General features: G+C 45.6%; 1 protein-coding gene across 11 annotated transcripts in view; it reads left to right on the top strand.

Annotated features, from left to right (window-relative positions):
* OCA2 (OCA2 melanosomal transmembrane protein) overlaps positions 1–19,710 on the top strand; it is a 279,191-nt gene that overhangs the window by 62,005 nt on the left and 197,476 nt on the right. For 10 of the 11 annotated variants that reach the window (XM_068545344.1, XM_068545345.1, XM_068545338.1 and 7 more), the window contains 7 exons: positions 472–570; positions 3,667–3,855; positions 6,883–6,940; positions 9,011–9,083; positions 11,532–11,692; positions 13,454–13,536; positions 14,756–14,909. In XM_068545344.1, coding sequence (XP_068401445.1) covers positions 472–570; positions 3,667–3,855; positions 6,883–6,940; positions 9,011–9,083; positions 11,532–11,692; positions 13,454–13,536; positions 14,756–14,909 — 817 coding nt within the window. The remainder of the gene's footprint in view (positions 1–471; positions 571–3,666; positions 3,856–6,882; positions 6,941–9,010; positions 9,084–11,531; positions 11,693–13,453; positions 13,537–14,755; positions 14,910–19,710) is intronic. The other variant, XM_068545349.1, reaches the window with a different exon arrangement.

The raw sequence follows: 19,710 nt of genomic DNA, 5'->3' as shown, positions 1-19,710 counted from the left end.
GTTTTATGTTTTGTAGTGTATATAGGTCCATGCCACTCTCTCACTTTGTCCCAGCTTACCCTTCCCCCTCCCCATATCCTCATGTCCATTCTCTAGTAGGTCTGCATCTTTATTCCCGCCTTGCCCCTAGGTTCTTCTGACCATTTCTTTTTCTTGTTTCTTTTTTTTAGATTCCATATATATGTGTTAGCATACGGTATTTGTTTTTCTCTTTCTGACTTACTTCACTCTGTATGACAGTCTCTAGGTCCATCCACCTCACTACAAATAACTCAGTTTCATTCCTTTTTATGGCTGAGTAATATTCCACTGTATATATGTGCCACATCACCTAAGTGTCCATCAACAGATGAATGGATAAAGAAGATGTACCACTGACTCTTGGGCACGTTCTTGAATCTAGCCGCAACCACCAGTGAGCACAGCCATCATTTTGTGTTGGTGATCCCTTTCCTTCACTTTGTTTTTCAGGTCTCACCCTCCTTTCCCCCAGTTCTTCAGCTCCAGTTCTAAAGACCCCTGCTTTACAGAAAACACACCTTTGCTGAGGAATTTCTCACAAGAGAAAGGGTGAGGTGTTTTTTTCTTTCTTTCCTATAAAATTAAGAAATCTCCGAGCATTATCCTTTGCACTTATGCTGGAGAATTTCTTCCTGAGATATGAATTTTTACCTGACATGTATGGTCTCTGCTAGATCCTTGTCGATTCAATGTGTGTTCATGATTCTAGTGGTTGTATTCTGTGCCTTATGAATTGCCAAGTAACCTTGAGCATAACCCTGCAGTGATTGAATAGCACATGTACACACTCATGCGTGCACACAGCTGGGAAAGGCCATCTTGCCAGGCCAGGGCTTCTCAACCAGGGTTGAGGTTGGCACTGTCAGGGGACAATTTTTGTTGTCACAAATGGGGGAGGGGTACTACTGGCATTTGGGGTAGAGGGCAGGGATGCTGCTAAACATCCTGCATTGCACAGGACAGTCCCCACAACAAGGAGTTATCTGGCTCAAATGTCAGTAGTTACGAAGCTGAAAAATGTATGATTTAAAAGAAAACTCTACTTCCTGTAAATCTGAAGTTCCTTTTGAGGATAAACGTGGGTGGTTCTGGAACCGATGAGCAGAGTTGATCTGTAGGATGAGTTACAGACTCTCTCCCTCAGGGTGAAGGGCCCTGGCTCAGGCCTCCATCCTCTGTTCTGAAGACAAACTTCCAGAAGCTTGAGCCATCTGTTTGGTGTCCCCCGACTGCCCACACATTCCAAACTTGGTGACATTGTCATGGGCCTTCCTTTCCTGCCCACTGACCCTTGCACTCGGCCTCTCTCCCACAGCCTCTGAGGAACTACCCACCCTCTCTCCAGCCCTGTCTGTAAATGTTCCGGGGGGGAATCATCCCACTTTACGGTGCATCAGAATTTTGGGGTGCTCATATGCCATGTGGGTTCCTGGTCTCACCATCCTAAGACTCAAGTTCACAGGATTTGGAGAGGGTGCAGGAGTCTTGATTTGTCACTTCCCAATGCAGAGCCAGTGTGGCTTCCTCCAGGAGACCCCTGATGACAAGTTGTGTTTCCCTGAAAAAGTTCCCACTTAGCCCATTTTACTAGAGGGACCTCCTCTCCTTTCTGGCTCTCCAGGTCAGTCCCACTCAGGTGTAAGGGAGCTCAAATGTCACCTCCTTTGTGAAACCTTGGTTCCTCCACAACTCCTTCAAGAGTCAATGCTTCTTCTCCTTTGCTCTTAAACACCAAATTCATGTCCTGACTTTGGAACTTGCTCTTGTGTCATCCGTGGTTATGCCTGCCAGCCCAGTGCCCAGCAAGGCCTCTACCACCGGGGGATAGCAACTCTCTTCCATCTCTTCTAATCAGTAACTTTGAAAACCAACACTTTACAATCTATTCTTTTTAATGCTTTCCTTTGAGCTACTTGGTAAACTGTTAAGGCCTGAGACATTTTACAACTCATGCTTCTCTGGAAAATGAATAATGTGAAAGCATTTATCCTGGGCTTGTGGAACACAGAGACTGGCCCTGGGATGCTGAGCTGTGCCTCATATCACAGAAATCACTTCAGAGGAGCAGAACATGAGTCAGGTTTACTTACAAAATGTTTTCCTTTTTTTGTTCTGCATGAGGCTTACTGAGGTATTAGTGGTGGCAAGGTCTTTTTGATGCTTTAGTTTTTGCCAGCATTATTTTGTTGCAGTTTTAATTTGATCAAATGGCTTATTAGGATAACATCCATTAATTTACATATTTTCAGAAGAGAATGTGTCCTTTTCAAGATGTTGAGGGCAGGAGTGTGCAGCTAAGAGTCAAAGCATGCCCCACACCTATACTGACCAGCATGGTAGCCACATATCACACATGGTTATTCAAAGTCAAATTAGTTAAAATTCAATAAAATTAAAAATTCAGTTCTCCAGTTACACATTTCAAGTGGTCAATGAGCACTTGTAGCTACCATACTGGACATGCAGAGAACATTTCCACCACCATGGAAAGTTCTATTGCAATGCACTACTCCAGAAACAGTGACATAAGCTTTCCTCTTTCTACTTAAAAACAGTTTCCTTGGTTCCAATTTTAGTCACAGTTGTGTTTGTTCATCAGTTGAGAGGGTTTGTGATATTATTCCTCACACATCTGTGACATTTCCCAGTCACAAAATTCTTGGACAAGATTACTGATTATTTTCAAAGTTTTCACACTGTCAACATCATCTATTATCTTGTTACATATTGGTTTCACACAGCCTAACTTGCATCTTTGAACTTCTCCTTATGAATAAGACTATTTTTCTTGTGAACCAGTCCTAAAGCAGTGATAAGAGTTCAGGAGAATCACAATGCCCTGTTGAGCTAACTGGGTTCGAAAGGCATAGCTTGAGAGGCATAACATAATAGATTGTGGTTCCTGTGTCAATATTGCCACCCCACAAGTATTCCATGTATTTCCACAGGAAAATTCTGGGCTTGGTGCAACCTTACTAGAGTCAAGTTCTGACTGAGAATCTGTACTGAATGAGTTGTTCAGTTGTTCAGGGATTCAACCAAAATTAAATGGATATATCCACATGTAATTTTGATAAAAGTTTATGATACCCCTTGATTCATCCTTCTAGATATAGGTCCCATTCTTGGGCCCATCTAGTCCAGTACAGATGTTCCCCACTCCTGCTCGTGCTCATGTTGGGTGGGAAAGCTAGGTAGACCATATCCCCTACATCTCTATTACAGATAGATACCTACAAAGAGGAGAAAAGGCTTATGCCACTCACTGTGCTTCAGGATGAGTATAACAGGACCAGGTACTGAGAACTCCAGCACAATCAAAGAGAAAGCAAAAACTGAAATGAGCTGGAGCTGATCTGAGCCAGAAAAAGCTTTACTGGAAAGTTCCAAACTCAGAACAAGCTGATGTTTCTTGAAGGTCCACAATTTATTTTGAAGACTGTGTGACCCCAGACGATTTCCCTCCAGTCCAGGGTGTGTGATGTCAAGAAAGACCCATTCCCACCAGTCTGACAGTACTACAATATCGATGGTCCTTTTAAAAACAAGTATTGATTGTACATTTCATGCTCACCCCTGAGATGAAGTGTTGCTTTGGAGATGCTACTATTTCCGTGAAAATAACCACACAACCTTGATTTCCAGGTCACGGTGCGTGCCCGTTTACCACCCAGAGTTCATCACTGCTGAAGAATCTTGGGAGAACAGCTCTGCTGAGTGGGAGGGCGGATCCCTGCTGAGCAGAGAGCTGGTAGGTTCCTCTGGATCCGCCTCCTCGGAGAAGGGGGAGCTTCTGGACAGCGCTCACATCAAGTTCCGTCTTTCCAAGTTGAGGTAGGAAGACTTGGAGTGCCAGCACCGGCACAGGGTGTTGGTCGCACAGCGCACGCCGCCCACCTGGGACTGGGCTGGGGAGTGGGGCGCGGTGCAGGTATTGCCCTCACGACACCCTTCCCGAGGACAGGGTGGAGGTGAGGAAGAAGGCTAGGCGGCACCTTCCTGGAAGGTAATCTTCCTTTCCTCCAGGCCCTGGAAGACAGATAAAGCGGCGTTCGAACCAGCATGGAGCCTTTAAGGCTACAAGAAAACCCAATTACAGACCTAAATGACTAACACCCTACACACCTGTCCTTTCTGTTGTGTGGCTGGGGTCTTCACGCCCATGAGGTTTTGTGGATGAAGTAGTCCCCGTGGTGTTTTAGAAGCTGATATTATCATTTGTAGTCAGTGATGAAGCACGTTATTAGAAGGGTTCTGCACAGGAAGGAGAAGGAGAGTTTTTAGGGGTCATGCAGCTGCAGGTGGGGCAGAGAGAGGCCGAGTCCTCCACGCATGCGTAGGAGGGCAGAGGGCGCACGTGCGCTGGGGATCTGAGGGAGTTTTGCAGCACCCCCCGCGAGGGTCGGGGCAGGAGTGATCTCTCCCTTGTTTGTCTGTTGAGGCTTCTGCGTGAGCATTTACTTGAAGGAGGGGTTCTGTTCAGAGCCACACATTTAAAAGTGGCATTTCCAGGGACAGAATACCAGGACCACCAAGGTCCCCATTATGTATCTGGTCCGAGGTAGCTGAGCAACAAGCAGGGCCGGGCATGCCCGTGCAACTCTCTCCTTGTCGCCTGGCATTCCCCTCGCTCCACAGCCTTCCGTGGGCTTCCACTAAAATGGTCTATGTGAAAACCCATGGATAGGTGAGAAGACACCAGGAAGCTATCAAATATTAGTGTTATTATTTCTTTACATTAGGGGGCCCAGCTTTTCTGAAGCTGTTTGAAGGGCTGATTAGAAGCGTACCTACCCGCATCCCAAAGTGTATCCGTCTTTACCTAGAGAGGCTCACTCTCAGTTGTCCTCCTGATCTTTCAGGCAATCCTGAGAGGCAGGTGAAGGACGTACTTCAGAGAGGGTAAGGATTTTGCCTGAGGTCATGCAGGTTGTGAGAGGAGCAAAGGGGTGGGGGGAGGAATGTGACCCCAGGTCCCCCACCAGTGCTTGACCATGGAGATGACTTTTCCCACCATGCCTCCCAGCCATGTGTAGTTTCTTCACCTTGACGGGTCTTAGCTCTTCTCATAGGTGAGACAAATATTGGCCGATTAATGTGCTATAAAATTATTTGAATCATGTGAAAGTGTGTGAACAGGGACCTGGCCCCATAGGTCACCATGATGGTAAGCACTGACGCTGTTAACACCCTTCCCCAGCTGGCTGCCTCACAACTGCAGAGGGTGCGAGCTTCCTCAAATGTCCCATACCATGGAAAATAGAACCAAGTACATTTAAGCCTTTACATTCAGTGGTTGTTTTGTCTTCTACGATTCACAGAATAGTTGCCTCAAACTTGCCACTTAACTGAAAGACTTAGTGCCATTCTTTTTAACATGTCTAGAAAGTACTACACATGATTGTTGAAGAAACTTGTAAAAATTATTTTGGATGGTCAGCTCTGCTGTATATGTCAGTTATGTAGAAAGAAATTAGTATTTAAAATAGTTCAACTCGGGCAAGACGGCAGTAAAGATGCAGACCTACTAGAGAATGGACTTGAAGATACGGGGAGGGGGAAGGGTAAGCTGGGACAAAGTGAGAGAGTGGCATGGACATACATACACTACCAAACGTAAAATAGATAGCTAGTGGGAAGCAGCCGCATAGCACAGGGAGATCAGCTCGGTGCTTTGTGACCACCTAGAGGGGTGGGATAGGGAGGGTGGGAGGGAGGGAGATGCAGGAGGGATGAGATGTGGGGACGTGTGCATATGTATGGCTGATCCACTTTGTTATAAAGCAGAAACTGACACACCATTGTAAAGCAATTATACTCTAATAAAGATGTTTAAAAAAATGTATATAAAAAATAGTTCAATTAATGCTTCATGCTTTAAAAGGAAATGTTTTTTGATTCCCATTTGAATAGGAGCTATTGATCATAATTTGGAAGGGTGAAATATTATTCATCAAATTCATTAGATCTGAGAGAATGCAAAACAAGATTTTACCATTTTGAAAGGATCAGAAAGGTTTTGAAAAAGATATCCCTATATAGACTTTAATCCTTCATTCTACAAACATGTGTCAAGCACAGGCTGTGTACCAACACCCTTCCTTTTGCAAAGGCATAGCACAAATACCCCAGGGCTTGCTCTCGAGGAGTGGCCAGGGGAGAGCACCCCCCAGCACTAGGCAGTGATTGTGTCTTTAGGAGGTAGGATCTGGTGGGCCCTGGGGAGGTGACAGGAGCAGAGATAAGCCTGGAGTGGCTGCCAGACCCACATTCACCAAGGACCTGAGGGCCACAATTAAGAAGTGTGTAATGATGACTGGGCCAGTGTGCCATCAGGAGCCCTCAGAGGGCCTGGTTGTCTATTGAATTATCTCCTAAGGAATTCTTAAAGGACTCTGCTGGTACAACCGGTTATAGCACTGCAATTTCTTTCTTGAATTGTTTGGTTATGTCTCAGTCGATGTTTATTTGATGATCAAATCCATATTCCTACCTTCCAGAAAACTTAGGGGAAAATAATTGATAAATATGAATCTGAGAGCCGAGATAAAGCTTGTTTCCAGGAAACTAGAGCCTTTAAAAGGCTAGTGAAGAGACTCAAATCTTGAACTTCAGCATCTCCAGTAAGAAGCAGTGTTCAGACACTCAGGGTTCAGTTTGTTCCTCTCTATAACCTCCACCAATCTGCTTTTGTCCTCAGCAGTATCCTCCTTCATACCATGTTATAGAAAGAATTTCACACATGTGCTTTGAGATAGACATTACCCAAGGCTTCAGCGGACATCTGAGGTTTGACAGTTCAGGGCACGTGTAAGCAAGACTGCTGTCAGTGTGACCTGGGGCCTGTCTTTTCTCTTGCAGGTGCTGTGTGCGGTGGCTGAAAGTCACGGGCTTATTTGTCTTTGTGGTGCTGTGCTCTGTGAGTACCATGGCACCCTGAGCTCTGCTGTCTGCTCAGCAGAGCCCCCGGGTGCATTGTGCTGGGTAGCAGGGCACCTGAGGTGTGGGGCTCACACATTTCTTTGGAGGAGTTACTGAGGGTGTGTGGGATGGCAGCCTGGGGGTGGCTAGGGAGGCCTGCCCTTAGCAACGCTCCTCTGTTGTTGTCTCCAGTCATACAATGGAAGCCCTGAGGACCTGGCTTTGCTCTGTGGAAGGCAGTTAGCTTGCCCCCAGGTCTCAATTCCCACCTTAAGCGGCTTACCAAATTCTCTTTTCAACCACATGCAGTAAACACTCTTTAGTTGTGTTGGGACATATCCAGCAATCATGGGTGCCCTCAGGAATGTCTCAGTGCCCCTTTGGGATGGCTCCCAGCTGAACCACCCTGTTTGGGAGAGAGTGAAGTTCTATGTTTGCCCCTTCCCTGGAGGCTGCTCTGATTTTACTTGCCCATACATCCCCAGGGAGGGCTACAGAGCCAGGGCCCTGGAGGTGACCTAAGTGTTCCCTCTGACTTGAGGGGTCATGAGTTTCACTGCCAGCATTTGTGTGGTGTGTGCCCTGATGTGGCCCTAGCTGAGATCACATTGTAGGCACTCAAAATATATTTGCTGAATGAGTGAGTGTGAGGCCCCCCATTTGTGTGTGTGCATGTGGGTGTGAGGCCCCCATGTCTGCCTGTGTGCCTGTGTGTGTGCACATGGGTGTGAGGTACCGAGTGCCTGGCTGTGTGTTTGTGTGTGTGCATGCCTCCGTGGGACGTGTGGGTCTTTTGCGGTCTGTGAGCATTTTGAGGTTTTGTGTGTGCCTAGGGAGTTATTGCTAGAGTTAATAGTTACCTATTTTTAGCATTGGCATAGGATAGTTTGTGTGGGCCATTTTTGGGAGACACCAGTAGGTGGTTGGTATGTGCCGCTGTGACAGGGTATGAGATTGTGAGCAAGGAAGGGGTGGGTGAGTGGCGTTTCCATACCTGTGCCCTGTGGACTCCAGGACTGGTGTGGCTGTGGCTTTTCTCTGTAGGCAGACTGTGGTGACAGCCATGCTGGGTGCCCTTTGTGACTGGAAGCTGTGTATGTGACCACGTGTAGCTGTGAATACATGGTCTTCATTATCTGTGTGTGTGGGCATGAGGGTTGGGGCTCTGTGTGTGTGCAGGATTGTACATGACAAGAGTCTCCTCTTCTCAGTGTGACATATAGGGAACAATGTTGCATTTCAGACAGCAAGGGTACATGAAGTCAATTCTGGCTGAATTGAAATGAGTACAGGCATTCTTTAATAATCCACATGGGAGGAGAACAGTGGCACAGAGAAAGGAAATCTAAGCACAGAACAAAAAAACAATTGCATTGAACTCTGAAAACTTCATGAGTTTACTTTTTTGGCTACCAGTTTGCCTTTCTACTTCCTATTCACACAGTTGTGTGGTTCTGAAACCCTAGCTGCTTAGCATAGCCTGGTGGGTGGGTGTACTGGGGTATCCAAGGAGGAAGTATGGGTGGCCCAAGTCTCCCCTGATCCATGAGAGCTGACCTGAGCTCTGTGTCTAGTCTTCATTCTTCTTCTGGTAATTGAAATTTTGGTGATTTGTGGACACAGTCTAAAACAGAATTTGAGGAATTTGTTTTGAAATTCTGTAATCTGTTATCTCATCATCACTTTAATTTACTTTCTGATGAAGTATAAGATACTCTGAAAATTCCACAAGCATGTGCTCCCACCATCATATGGGTTGTATCTCCTACTCTCCAGTATGGGAAAACCATGTTTACCCTCCCCTGATGATTTAATTTTATGGTTGGGTATTTAATCCTTAAGATTGGCAATTATCAATAATCAAGGCCCGCTGTAGGAGAAAATAGTATAATGGATCAGAGTTTTATCTTTTAATATCTCAGAAAAGCTATTTAGAGTAAGCTGGTGAATTTTGGATACATGAAGCAGCACCATTATCATACCCATATTTTCAGCTCTTAGCAAAGTTACTTAAATCCTATTGCTCTCACACCACAAATCTATCATTAAATGTTTCTGATTGTTACAGATTTTATTTAGCCTGTATCCAGATCAAGGAAAGTTCTGGCAGTTGCTGGCTGTGTCACCGCTGGAAAGCTACTGTATCCAAACCTGTACTGAGATGGACAGTCGCCCATGGTTGAGTCACAAAGTGAAGAGACCCGAAAACTATCATGACTGTTGCCCAAGGTCACAGCCTAAGCAATTACCGTTCCTCCCTGTGTGTGTTTTGTTCCTCCGGGACGTTTGGTGAAAGATGAGGCTTCAGAACAGAAGGGGAGGGGCACTAGTGAGACTGCGATGGGTGGGTGGTGGTGAGGTTCCCCATGGAAGGGTGACAGCAGCCAAACAGTGCGTTTTAGTTAAGGCCCGGCTTCCTGTGGCTCTTGGATACTCTGTTCTGTTCCCTGCCCCTACCCTCTTGTGTTTTGGCTTGGGTGGTTCCTCTTGACCTATCTTTAAGTTCATTGGTTCTTTCCTTGGCTGTGTCATCTGAGTTTGATGATTGCCTGGTTTCTTATACTCTGGGCTCTCTTGCCTTTTTGTAGGCCTCAGCTGCCATAACAGAATACCACAGCCTGGGTGGCTTAAACACCAGACATTTATTTCTCACAGTTCTGGAGGCTGGACATCCAAGGTCAGGGTGGGCTGATTTGATTTCAGTGAGGGCTCTCTTTCTGGCTTGCAGATGGTCACCTTCCTGCTATGTCCTCACAGGGCCTTTCCTTTCCTGTGTGTGTGTGTTAGTGTGTGTGTAGAGAGAGTGAGAGCTCTCTGGTATCTCTTCTTACAAGGACACTAATCCTATCAGATCAGGGCCTCACCCTATGACCTCATTTAACCTCAGTTACTTCCTTAGAGGCCCCGTCTCCAAGTATAGCCACACAGGTGCTCAGGGCTTCAAAATATGAATATAGGGGACATGGACATTCAGTCCATAGCACTGAGGTAAAGTTTTAAGCTTGGAGATGACCACACCTTAACTTCTAAGGGCCTTAGTTTTGGGGTGGGGGGAGTTGTGTAAATCTAGTTAGAGGTTGGTTGTGTTGTAGTTTGTAGTTGCCATGGTACCCTTCAGTGCCCCAGACACTTGGAATTTCTCAGCCTCTTTCCATCTGTCTTCCAAGCTCTGCCCTGTTCCTACCCCTCCCTCAGGGGTAGAGCTGCTCTCCTCTCTTACCTGCCCCCAGCTGCTGTGGTTCCACCACATCCTCAGGCTACCAGATTTGATGTACTTCCTCAGCAAATTAAGGCTTTCTCAAGGTTCTCCCCATTCTACCCATCTTCCCTGTGAGTACCTGCTGGGGTTCATGGAGGAAGAGCCTATAAGATGTTAACACCCCTATTCTGTGGCTCACCAGGCCAAGGTCAAGGCCTAGTTGAGAAGAGGGCTCAGAGGAGCCTGACTCAAGTTTGGTCAAGGAGGAGGTCCTGGCCAGTGCACCTTAGCCCAGCGTTCGATAAGGTCTAAAGCAAACTGAAGGGTAAGCCTGAGGGGACTCTACAGTTTAGGTGGATCTCACAGCCTTGTTCCATATACCACAGCAGTACATTGCCTGCTGTTCAGAAGTGCTTTGCTCGTGTGTCTTTCTCCCCACCATGCAAGGGACATGGGCCTCTGTGCTGGGACCACCAGAGTAGAGTAGATGATCATGCTTATTAGAAGAACAGCATGGAGACTGTGAGCCAGGAACTCCGAGGAGAGTGGCCCTGGGGCTCACAGCAGGGACGGGTCAAGTCAGGTCTGAAAGACGTAGATCCTCCTGATCTATGGAGGATGCAGGAAGGAGTGAGGATCCACTCAGGCTGTGGATGACAAGGAAGGATTTAAGGAGAGGAGAGCTTGAGCAGGATCTCAAAAGATAGTGTGGTTCTCCAGATTTGGGGGAGGCATCTGAAGCAAAGGCAGGGGACTGCCCTTGTGTTAGCAGCACAGCAGACTGTTCAGCATGGCTGAAGGCAAGGATCAAAGCTGTCTGCAGGGGTGGGCTCAACCACAGGCTGCAGTTTGCTGGGATCCACAAGTCACTGCTGACACCACAACATCGCAGTGGACTTCGCAATGGATTTCGCTCCTCTCACTGCAGTGGACTTCACTGATTTAGCCGATTTCAGATTTCTTGCTCAGTTCTCCTTGTGATTTCTCACCAGGCACCTTAGGATTTGGGCATGGCTGTGGATTAGTTCATCTGTTCATTCATGCAGCCATTTTGTCTACTGCTCATCATGAATCCAGGAACTGGGGCAGGCGTTTTATGCTGGCTGCAAAGAGTGGAAGCAGAGATGATAGTAGGATGGGAGACACCACCTAAATGCAGAGGATTCAAAACACAACTAAACAAAGCAAAACCAATTGCGTGTGTCAGGGGTGAGGGGCTGAAGAGGTAGGAGCAGTCAGGGCAGCGACACAGGTGGAAGGGACGGCCTGGACATACATTTCCTTGTGCACTTTCCAAGATGGGTGTTCCCTGGGAACGTGGGAAAGGTGTTGGGGGGGACCCTCCAGGCCTCTCCTCCTTGCTTTGTAGTTCACCTTGACGCTCCCCCAGCTGTGAACCTCAGCAGCCATGCAGACTCCATGCTGCTCCAAGTGGACCTGGCAGGGGCCCTGGTGGCCAGTGGCCCAAGTCATCTCGGGAGAGAAGAGCACGTGGTGGTGGAGGTGACCCAGGCTAATGCTCCAGGCTCCAGGCGGTGGCGGCCACAGCAGGTTACACTTATAAGTTATTTGAAAGGAATTGTAAAAACTCATTTCACCCCTTTATAAATTGAGTTTCCTCTCTAATTGATTTGATGGGAGCCATAAGACAATGACACCGTTATTAGGCAAGCCCTTATCTTTTGCTTTGTCTTTGAAATTCTCTTTTCTCTAAGACAGTTATAAAACTCTCACCATTTCAGTAAAGTCAGGCTTTTGAGGTTTTTTTTTTTTTTTTAATTTAGAGTGATTTTACTGGGCAATTCAGGGAAACATTATATATTTGAAAGTGCAGTTAAACCTAAGCCTTACCTCATGGTACAGAAGGTACTCCAATACCATGGTTCCCTTGAGTTTGTGGACACTTGGCTAAGACTGTGTCTGGTTTCCCGGAGCTTCTGCTTCTATAGCAATAGGACCTTGTGCTCAGCGTCTAAGCCAAAGCCTTCAGTTCACATCCTGTGAAGGCTAGGAGAGCCAGCAGTGATGTTGTCACCATGTCCCAGAGCCCAGACAAGGCCTGGCCCCTCTCTGTGCATCCTGACTTGTGCCCCAAGTCCTGGCCTCAGTGACTCCCCTGGATTATCATGGTGACTTCTATTTGAAGTTGTATCCCTAGTTCATGGGTTTTCCCTATTATAACTAATAGAAGGAAACCCTGCTGGTACACAAGGCTGTGTCATCCAAAATGGAGTGTCACTGGAGTAATGGTGGGTTACTGCACCCATCACATTTTTCTGCCATGCAGAAAAGTGTCCCCAGAGCCAATGTCTCATTATGAAGAAGGCTGCGGTTTCATGGGCAATGGCTGATGTTGCACTGATGTTCTAAACCGGTGGCTCTGGCTGTGGTCTTAGGACATAAACTTGGCTTCCCTGTTTGCAGCGCACAGCTCACTGGCCCCTCGGTAAAGACGAGGGAGGCACATTTCATCTGCTGTTGGCTCCTTTTGTGACCTTGTGTGGAGGAGGGCATGACCTTTTGCAGCCTGCTGACATAGTTGCCTGCTCCAGAAACACAACACAGGAGATCTTTACCGAAGGATTTTTTTCTGATACACTCTTTGCAAACACGGAAGTGTTTAAGAGAACTTTTGATCTCTCATTCATGCTGTGACCGATTTCTGAGTTCCTATTTTCAATTTTCTTTATGATTTGTGGGCAGCAAGACTCCTGTCCTCCCACTGAAAGTTCCCTGGCAACCTCAGTCGGCTGCCTGCCTCTGCCCGGGCACACCTCCATCTCTGCACGCATCTGGCCCCTCTCAGCTGGCTTCTCCACTCCTTTGCTCCTGACAAGAACATTCAGGCACTTTGGCCCCCAGCAAAGGCAGCTCATCCTCGGGCCCTCCCTCCCACAGGCTCCTGTGACCTGGGTGTGGAGAGTTTCCTGCCTTCAGTTTGCAAACAGGAAGCAGTTCTAAGCAAGCCTTTCTCGTCAGTTGCCTCAGCGGGTTCAGAAGACTCCAAGTCTCCAGTAATGTGCAGTGATTTCCTTTTCTCTTAATAAATCGTATTTACTTCTATATCTTTGTGTCTTTGCACATGAATTCTGTATTTGTACTTCTGTATTTTTCTTAAACACAGCCCTCCAGTTGTGGACATTTCCAGCTGCACGCCACCTGGCCATCTCTAGCGTCTCCGTGCGAAAAAGCTTCGTGCTCCTCTCTTTCTCCTTTTCTTATTCTAAACAAGGACCTACATTGAACAGCACGGGACCAGGTGACGGCCCAGGTTCAAAGCCTTACCAGGATTTCATGCTTTGACTTTTACAGGTCACTCATAACTGGACAGTGTTTTTAAATCCAAGCAGAAGTGAGCGCACGGTGCTGAGCAGGACCTTTGAGGTTCTGAGCAGGTAGGTCTTGGGGTAGCTCCTCTGGGACATGCCCACCTAGAGAAGTGTGACTCTTGGGACTCCAGTTATGAATAGTCAGGCCAGTTACGGGCTCGGACGAGATGCTTCTCTTGTGTAGACAGTGAACATAAGGCTGTGGCCGGGCGTCAAAACCACACGTGTCAGGAAGTAAGAGGATTGATTACAGGGCCCATTTTGAAGCAAATGGTATTTTATAGCTGATGCTTTAAATTCATTAATATCATGAAGCTATGCAATGGGGAATTCTAGAAAACTTTAGGATTCTTTTTTTCTTTAATACCACTCCATATTAAGTCTGTACTCTTGGTTACTGTATGAGTTTGCTAGGCCTGCTATAACAAATATCACAGACGGGTGGCTTAAACAGTAGAAATTTATTTCCTCAAGTTGTCAGCAGGGTGTGTCTCTCCTGAGGCCCCTCTCCTTGGTGTGTAGACACCATCTTCCCCCTGTGTTCTCATGTGCTTGTCCCTCTGTGCATGTCTGTGCCCCAAACTCCTTTTCTTATAAGGACACCAGTCATATTGGTATCACTATTTTTGACTTAATCACCTTTGTGAAGACCTTATCTCCAAATACAGTCACATTCTGAAGTGGGGTTAGGAAGTCCACATATTGAAGGGACACAATTCAGCTCAGAACAGTTACTGAAATTTTAGAAAGTGCTTTATTTTCACCATGCCACATGCTGTTGCTGACTTACATGCTTCTTGTTCCTGGTGCTTTCACACTGTTGGTGACAACCTGTCTACCTGTTCTCAGGTTGCACATCCTTTTCCAAATCTCTCACATGTGAGAATAGTCGGCTATGCTATTTGTTAGCAGGTAAAGCAGTCAGGTATGTGGTGAGGAGGAAGAGGGAAAATTAAATGGCTAGAACCACTGTGAACTTCCCTGCTCCCTGTTCATTGTTGGAGTGGCAGCGGAAGGAAAGAAGGCGCTACCTGATGGGGGCTGAGTAGCTATGTCAGAGGGCCCTGGCCATGGGGAGGCTGTGCATGCATCTCACACAGCTTGCCTGTGCTCAGGGCTCCCCATCTGCTGGGTCAGGCATTGTGTGAGTCACTCTGAGATCAGTTCAGGCTCTGGTTATGGCCATGGATGACGTGTTGGGAAAGACACCGAGGGAGCAAGCACTAATGGTTGATGGCTGGGCTGTTTCCCTTATCAGTGGTAAGATCTTTGCTTCATTCTGCAGAGAGCCTGTTTCCATCAGCGTTCGAGCCTCCCTCCAGCAGACCCAGGTTGTTCCTCTTTTGATGGCTCATCAATACCTCCGCACAAGCATTGAAGCACAAGTGACCATTGCTGCGGTCATTCTTGCTGGGGTCTACGTGCTGATTATATTTGAGGTAACTTGCATGCCTGCTCTCCTGGGTTTATCTGTGCACCCACAGGTGTATTTTAACACTTACTTGTTGGGTGCTAGAGATGGGCTTAGTCTTGCATCTTAATCAAATTGAAATAGTGTCTTTCCTAAAAAGTAACATTTCCCTCATTCTAGGTAGAAAATTGCTCTGTACTGGAATATCTGCTGAATCTTGGCAATTGACATATGCAAGATAAGTTTTGCCAGGCACCAACAAAATTTATTGAGAAAACTGAATATGCATGTGATTTTCTCACCCTCACTTTGCTGCTCACACAAAGTGTGATCCTGAGGGGACAAATGTTGAACCTCTCTGAGACTCAGGGTCTTCTTCTGTAAGATGGGCATGTTAAAACGCCCCCTAGCTGCTTCATAGGATTGTGTGCATGATGGGGACCTGGGAGACCTTGGGAGACATGTGGGGAAGGATTATTATCTTTTATGCTTATCAATTCGGCTAATGAGCCTTTTCACAAATGATCTCATGTCCCATAAATTCAATTTTTCTGGGAAACTTTAAGTGTGGCTATACCTTCAATAGCATGGAACAAAGTTCAGACACTGCCTGGGCTGGGCAGGTCCATTGTTGATTTGATTGTGAAACCAGATTTACAACAACGTGTTGATGGGAATGTTGGCTCCAGTGGACTGAGCCTGGAGGGTCAGGAGAGGATGTGACTGTGAAGAGGTGTTTCTTCCCGAGGTATGAGAAGTGCCGTGGACCTTCGAGGAGGTGAGCTGAGGGAGGAGTCACCAGGATAGCTCCTGAAGTCCCCTGCGGCTGTCTGGTCTGCCTGGCTCCAGCAAGTTGAGCCCCTAGTTGTCCAGCAAGGTCCACTCACTGGTTTAGTTGCTCTTTCTCTTCATGTCTCTTTTATTCTGGGGCAGCTGTATTCTCTCCATTCTTTCTCTGTTTTCTTTTCAATCAATATTACCATTGTTTCAGAGTGCCTATGGCCACGCACACACTCTGTGATCCGGCAGAGTCCAGAGGGGTCCAGGAGCAGGTTGCTGAGCAGTTTTCTCCCCGAGAGGCCACAGAGAACACACTCCGCCCCCCGTGGCAGTGTTTCTGCCAAGGGCAGGATGCTTGAGACTCAGAGCCCAAGGCTGCTGTCGGGGGCTTGTCACATAGGCACCCTCAGCCCACCAAAGTCCCAGGCTCCCAGACGTAAGGCAGATGTTCACAATAAGGCACATTTTTATACCAACAGTTTAGGCATACTGGTACAGCAGAATGCAGAACTCCAGGCCCACAGAGCAACCTTCTCACTTGGTAACACAGGGGACATTTCAAAAGCCAAGTACTCAGATGTCAGCCAAGGCCAACCCTGGAGCAAGCGCTTCTAAAGGCCCTTCTAATGACGGCTGCCTCAGGCTTGCCAGGTCTTTACTGCACCACCATCTGGTTGAAAAATCCTGTTCTGTTTTTCTGTAGAGTATCCCGCACCCTGGATTGTTACTCTAGTCCCTCTCTCTCCGACGGACTACAGTTTAGATCTGAAGCCTTCAGGTTAAATTTTGGGGCTCATATGCTTCACAGGTGTGCTGGGAGTTTGAGTTGTATGGAGGAGAAGGAATCGGTGTCCTCCTTTCGGGGACGCTGAGATTGCCCAGTGAGTTTAGGTGGTAGCAGCCCAGCCTGTTTGCTGTCACGCTCCCTGCCGCTACCTTTGCTCTTAATGGCTTTAATACCCACCAGGGACCATTGCCTGACTCAGTGGTTTCATTAGCATTTACAGTAAACTTTCTGTCCTTCCATCTGCATTTATAAATGATTCATTCTGTATTGAAGAACTTTCTCCCGCCCAATTTCCTTATTGTGACACACACTTCATGCCAGAGACACAAGATGAATTTTCTTTAATTAATGATTTTCATAGCAGTGAATTGCTGCCTTAGCAACTTACAGTGGTATCCACTGAGTTATTTTGTGTCTCTTAGATTTTTTTGAATATCATTTTGAACGTATGGATACAATAGATTCAATGTGCTTTAATCAGTCACAGTCACTAGTAATTAAAAAAGTACAGTCCAATGCCAATTTATTTATTTATTTACTTTTGAATTTTATTTTATTGTATTTTTTAATACAGCAGGTTCTTATTTGTCATCCATTTTATACACATCAGTGTATACATGTCAATCCCAATCTCCCAAATCATCACACCACCACCCACACCCCCGCCACTTTCCCCCCTTGGTGTCCATACGTTTCTTCTCTACCTCTGTGTCTCGATTTCTGTCCTGCAAACAGGTTCATCTGTACCATTTTTCTAGGTTCCACATGTATACGTTAATATACGATATTTGCTTTTCTCTTTCTGACTTACTTCACTCTGTATGACAGTCTCTAGATCCATCCACGTCTCAACAAATGACTCAATTTTGTTCCATTTTATGGCTGAGTAATATTCCATTGTATATATGTAACACAACTTCTTTATCCATAAGTCTGTCGATGAGCATTTAGGTTGCTTCCATGACCTGGCTATTGTAAATAGTGCTGCAATGAACATTGGAGAGCATGTGTCTTTTTGAATTATAGTTTTCTCTGGGTATATGCCCAGTAGTGGGATTGTGGGTCATATGGTAATTCCATTTTCAATTTTTTAAGGAACCTCCATACTGTTCTCCATAGTGGCTGTATCAATTTACATTCCCACCACCAGTGCAAGAGGGTTCCCTTTTCTCCACACCCTCTCCAGCATTTGTTGTTTGTGGATTGTCTCATGATGCCCATTCTAACTGGGGTGAGGTGATGCCTCATTGTAGTTCTGACTTGCATTTCTCTAATGATTAGTGATGTTGAGCAGCTTTTCATGTGCCTCTTGACCATCTGTATGTCTTCTTTGGAAAAATGTCTGTTTAGGTCTTCTGCCCATTTTTTGATTGGGTTGTTTGTTTTTTTGATATTGAGCTGCATGAGCTGTTTATATATTTTGGAGACTAATCCTTTGTTCATTGATTCGTTTGCAAATATGTTCTCCCATTCTGAGGGTTGTCTTTTTGTCTTGTTTATAGTTTCCTTTGCTGTGCAAAAGCTTTAAAGTTTCATTAGGTCCCATTTGTTTATTTCTGGTTTTATTTCCATTACTCTAGGAGGTGGGTCAAAAAGATCTTGCTGTGATTTATGTCAAAAAGTGTTCTTCCTATGTTTTCCTCTAAGAGATTTATAGTGTCCATGCTTACATTTATGTCTTTAATCCATTTTGAGTTTATTTTTATTTATTTATTTATTTATTTGAATTTGTCATCTTGTATTCTTTTCCTTTCCTTTTATTTTTTTTAACATCTTTATTGGAGTGTAATTGCTTTACAATGGTGTGTCAGTTTCTGCTTTATAACAAAGTGGATCAGCCATACATATACACACGTCCCCACATCTCCTCCCTCCTGCATCTCCCTCCCTCCCACCCTCCCTATCCCACCCCTCTAGGTGGTCACAAAGCACCAAGCTGATCTCCCTGTGCTCTGCGGCTGCTTCCCACTAGCTATCTATTTTACGTTTGGTAGTGTATATATGTCCATACCACTCTCTCACTTTGTCACAGCTTACCCTTCCCCCTCCGCATATCCTCAAGTCCATTCCCTAGTAGGTCTGTGTCTTTATTCCTGTCTTGCCACTAGGTTCTTCATGACCTTTTTTCTTCTTCCTTAGATTCCATATATATGTCTTAGCATACTATATTTGTTTTTCTCTTTCTGACTTACTTCACTCTGTATGACAGACTCTAACTCCATCCATCTCACTACAAATAACTCAATTTCGTTTCTTTTTATGGCTGAGTAATATTCCATTGTATATATGTGCCACATCTTCTTTATCCATTCATCTGTTGATGGACACTTAGGTTGCTTCCTTGTCCTGACTATTGTAAATAGAGCTGCAATGAACATTTTGGTACATGACTCTTTTTGAATTATGGTTTTCTCAGGGTATACGCCCAGTAGTGGGATTGCTGGGTCGTATGGTAGTTCTGTTTTTACTTTTTTAAAGAACCACCATACTGTTCTCCATAGTGGCTGTATCAATTTACATTCCCACCAACAATGCAAGAGTGTTCCCTTTTCTCCACACCCTCTCCAGCATTTATTGTTTCTAGATTTTTTGATGATGGCCATTCTGACCAGTGTGAGATGATATCTCATTGTAGTTTTCTTTTTTTTTTTTCCTGAAAATCTGCATTCATTTTTTTAAAACATCTTTATTGGAGTATAATTGCTTTACAATGGTGTGTTAGTTTCTGCTTTATAACAAAGTGAATCACTTATACATATACATATGTTCCCATATCTCTTCCCTCTTGCATCTCCCTGCCTCCCACCCTCCCTATCCCACCCCCCTAGGTGGTCACAAAGCACAGAGCTGATCTCCCTGTGCTATGCGTTTGCTTCCCACTGGCTATCTATTTTACGTTTGGTAGTGTATATATGTCCATGTCACTCTCTCACTTTGGCACATCTTACCCTCCCCCCCCACCATATCCTCAAGTTCATTCTCTAGTAGGTCTGTGTCTTTATTCCTGTCTTGCCACTAGGTTCTTCATGACCTTTTTTTCTTCTTCCTTAGATTCCATATATATGTCTTAGCATACTGTATTTGTTTTTCTCTTTCTGAATTACTTCACTCTGTATGACAGACTCTAACTCCATCCATCTCACTACAAATAACTCAATTTCGTTTCTTTTTATGGCTGAGTAATATTCCATTGTATATATGTGCCACATCTTCTTTATCCATTCATCTGATGATGGACACTTAGGTTGCTTCCATGTCCTGG

The sequence above is a fragment of the Eschrichtius robustus genome, chromosome 5 (assembly GCF_028021215.1).
Source record: "Eschrichtius robustus isolate mEscRob2 chromosome 5, mEscRob2.pri, whole genome shotgun sequence".
Taxonomy (NCBI): Eukaryota; Metazoa; Chordata; class Mammalia; order Artiodactyla; family Eschrichtiidae; genus Eschrichtius; species Eschrichtius robustus.
The sequence above is the reverse complement of the archived record's forward strand: the minus strand, read 5'-3'. Positions and strand labels throughout refer to the sequence as shown.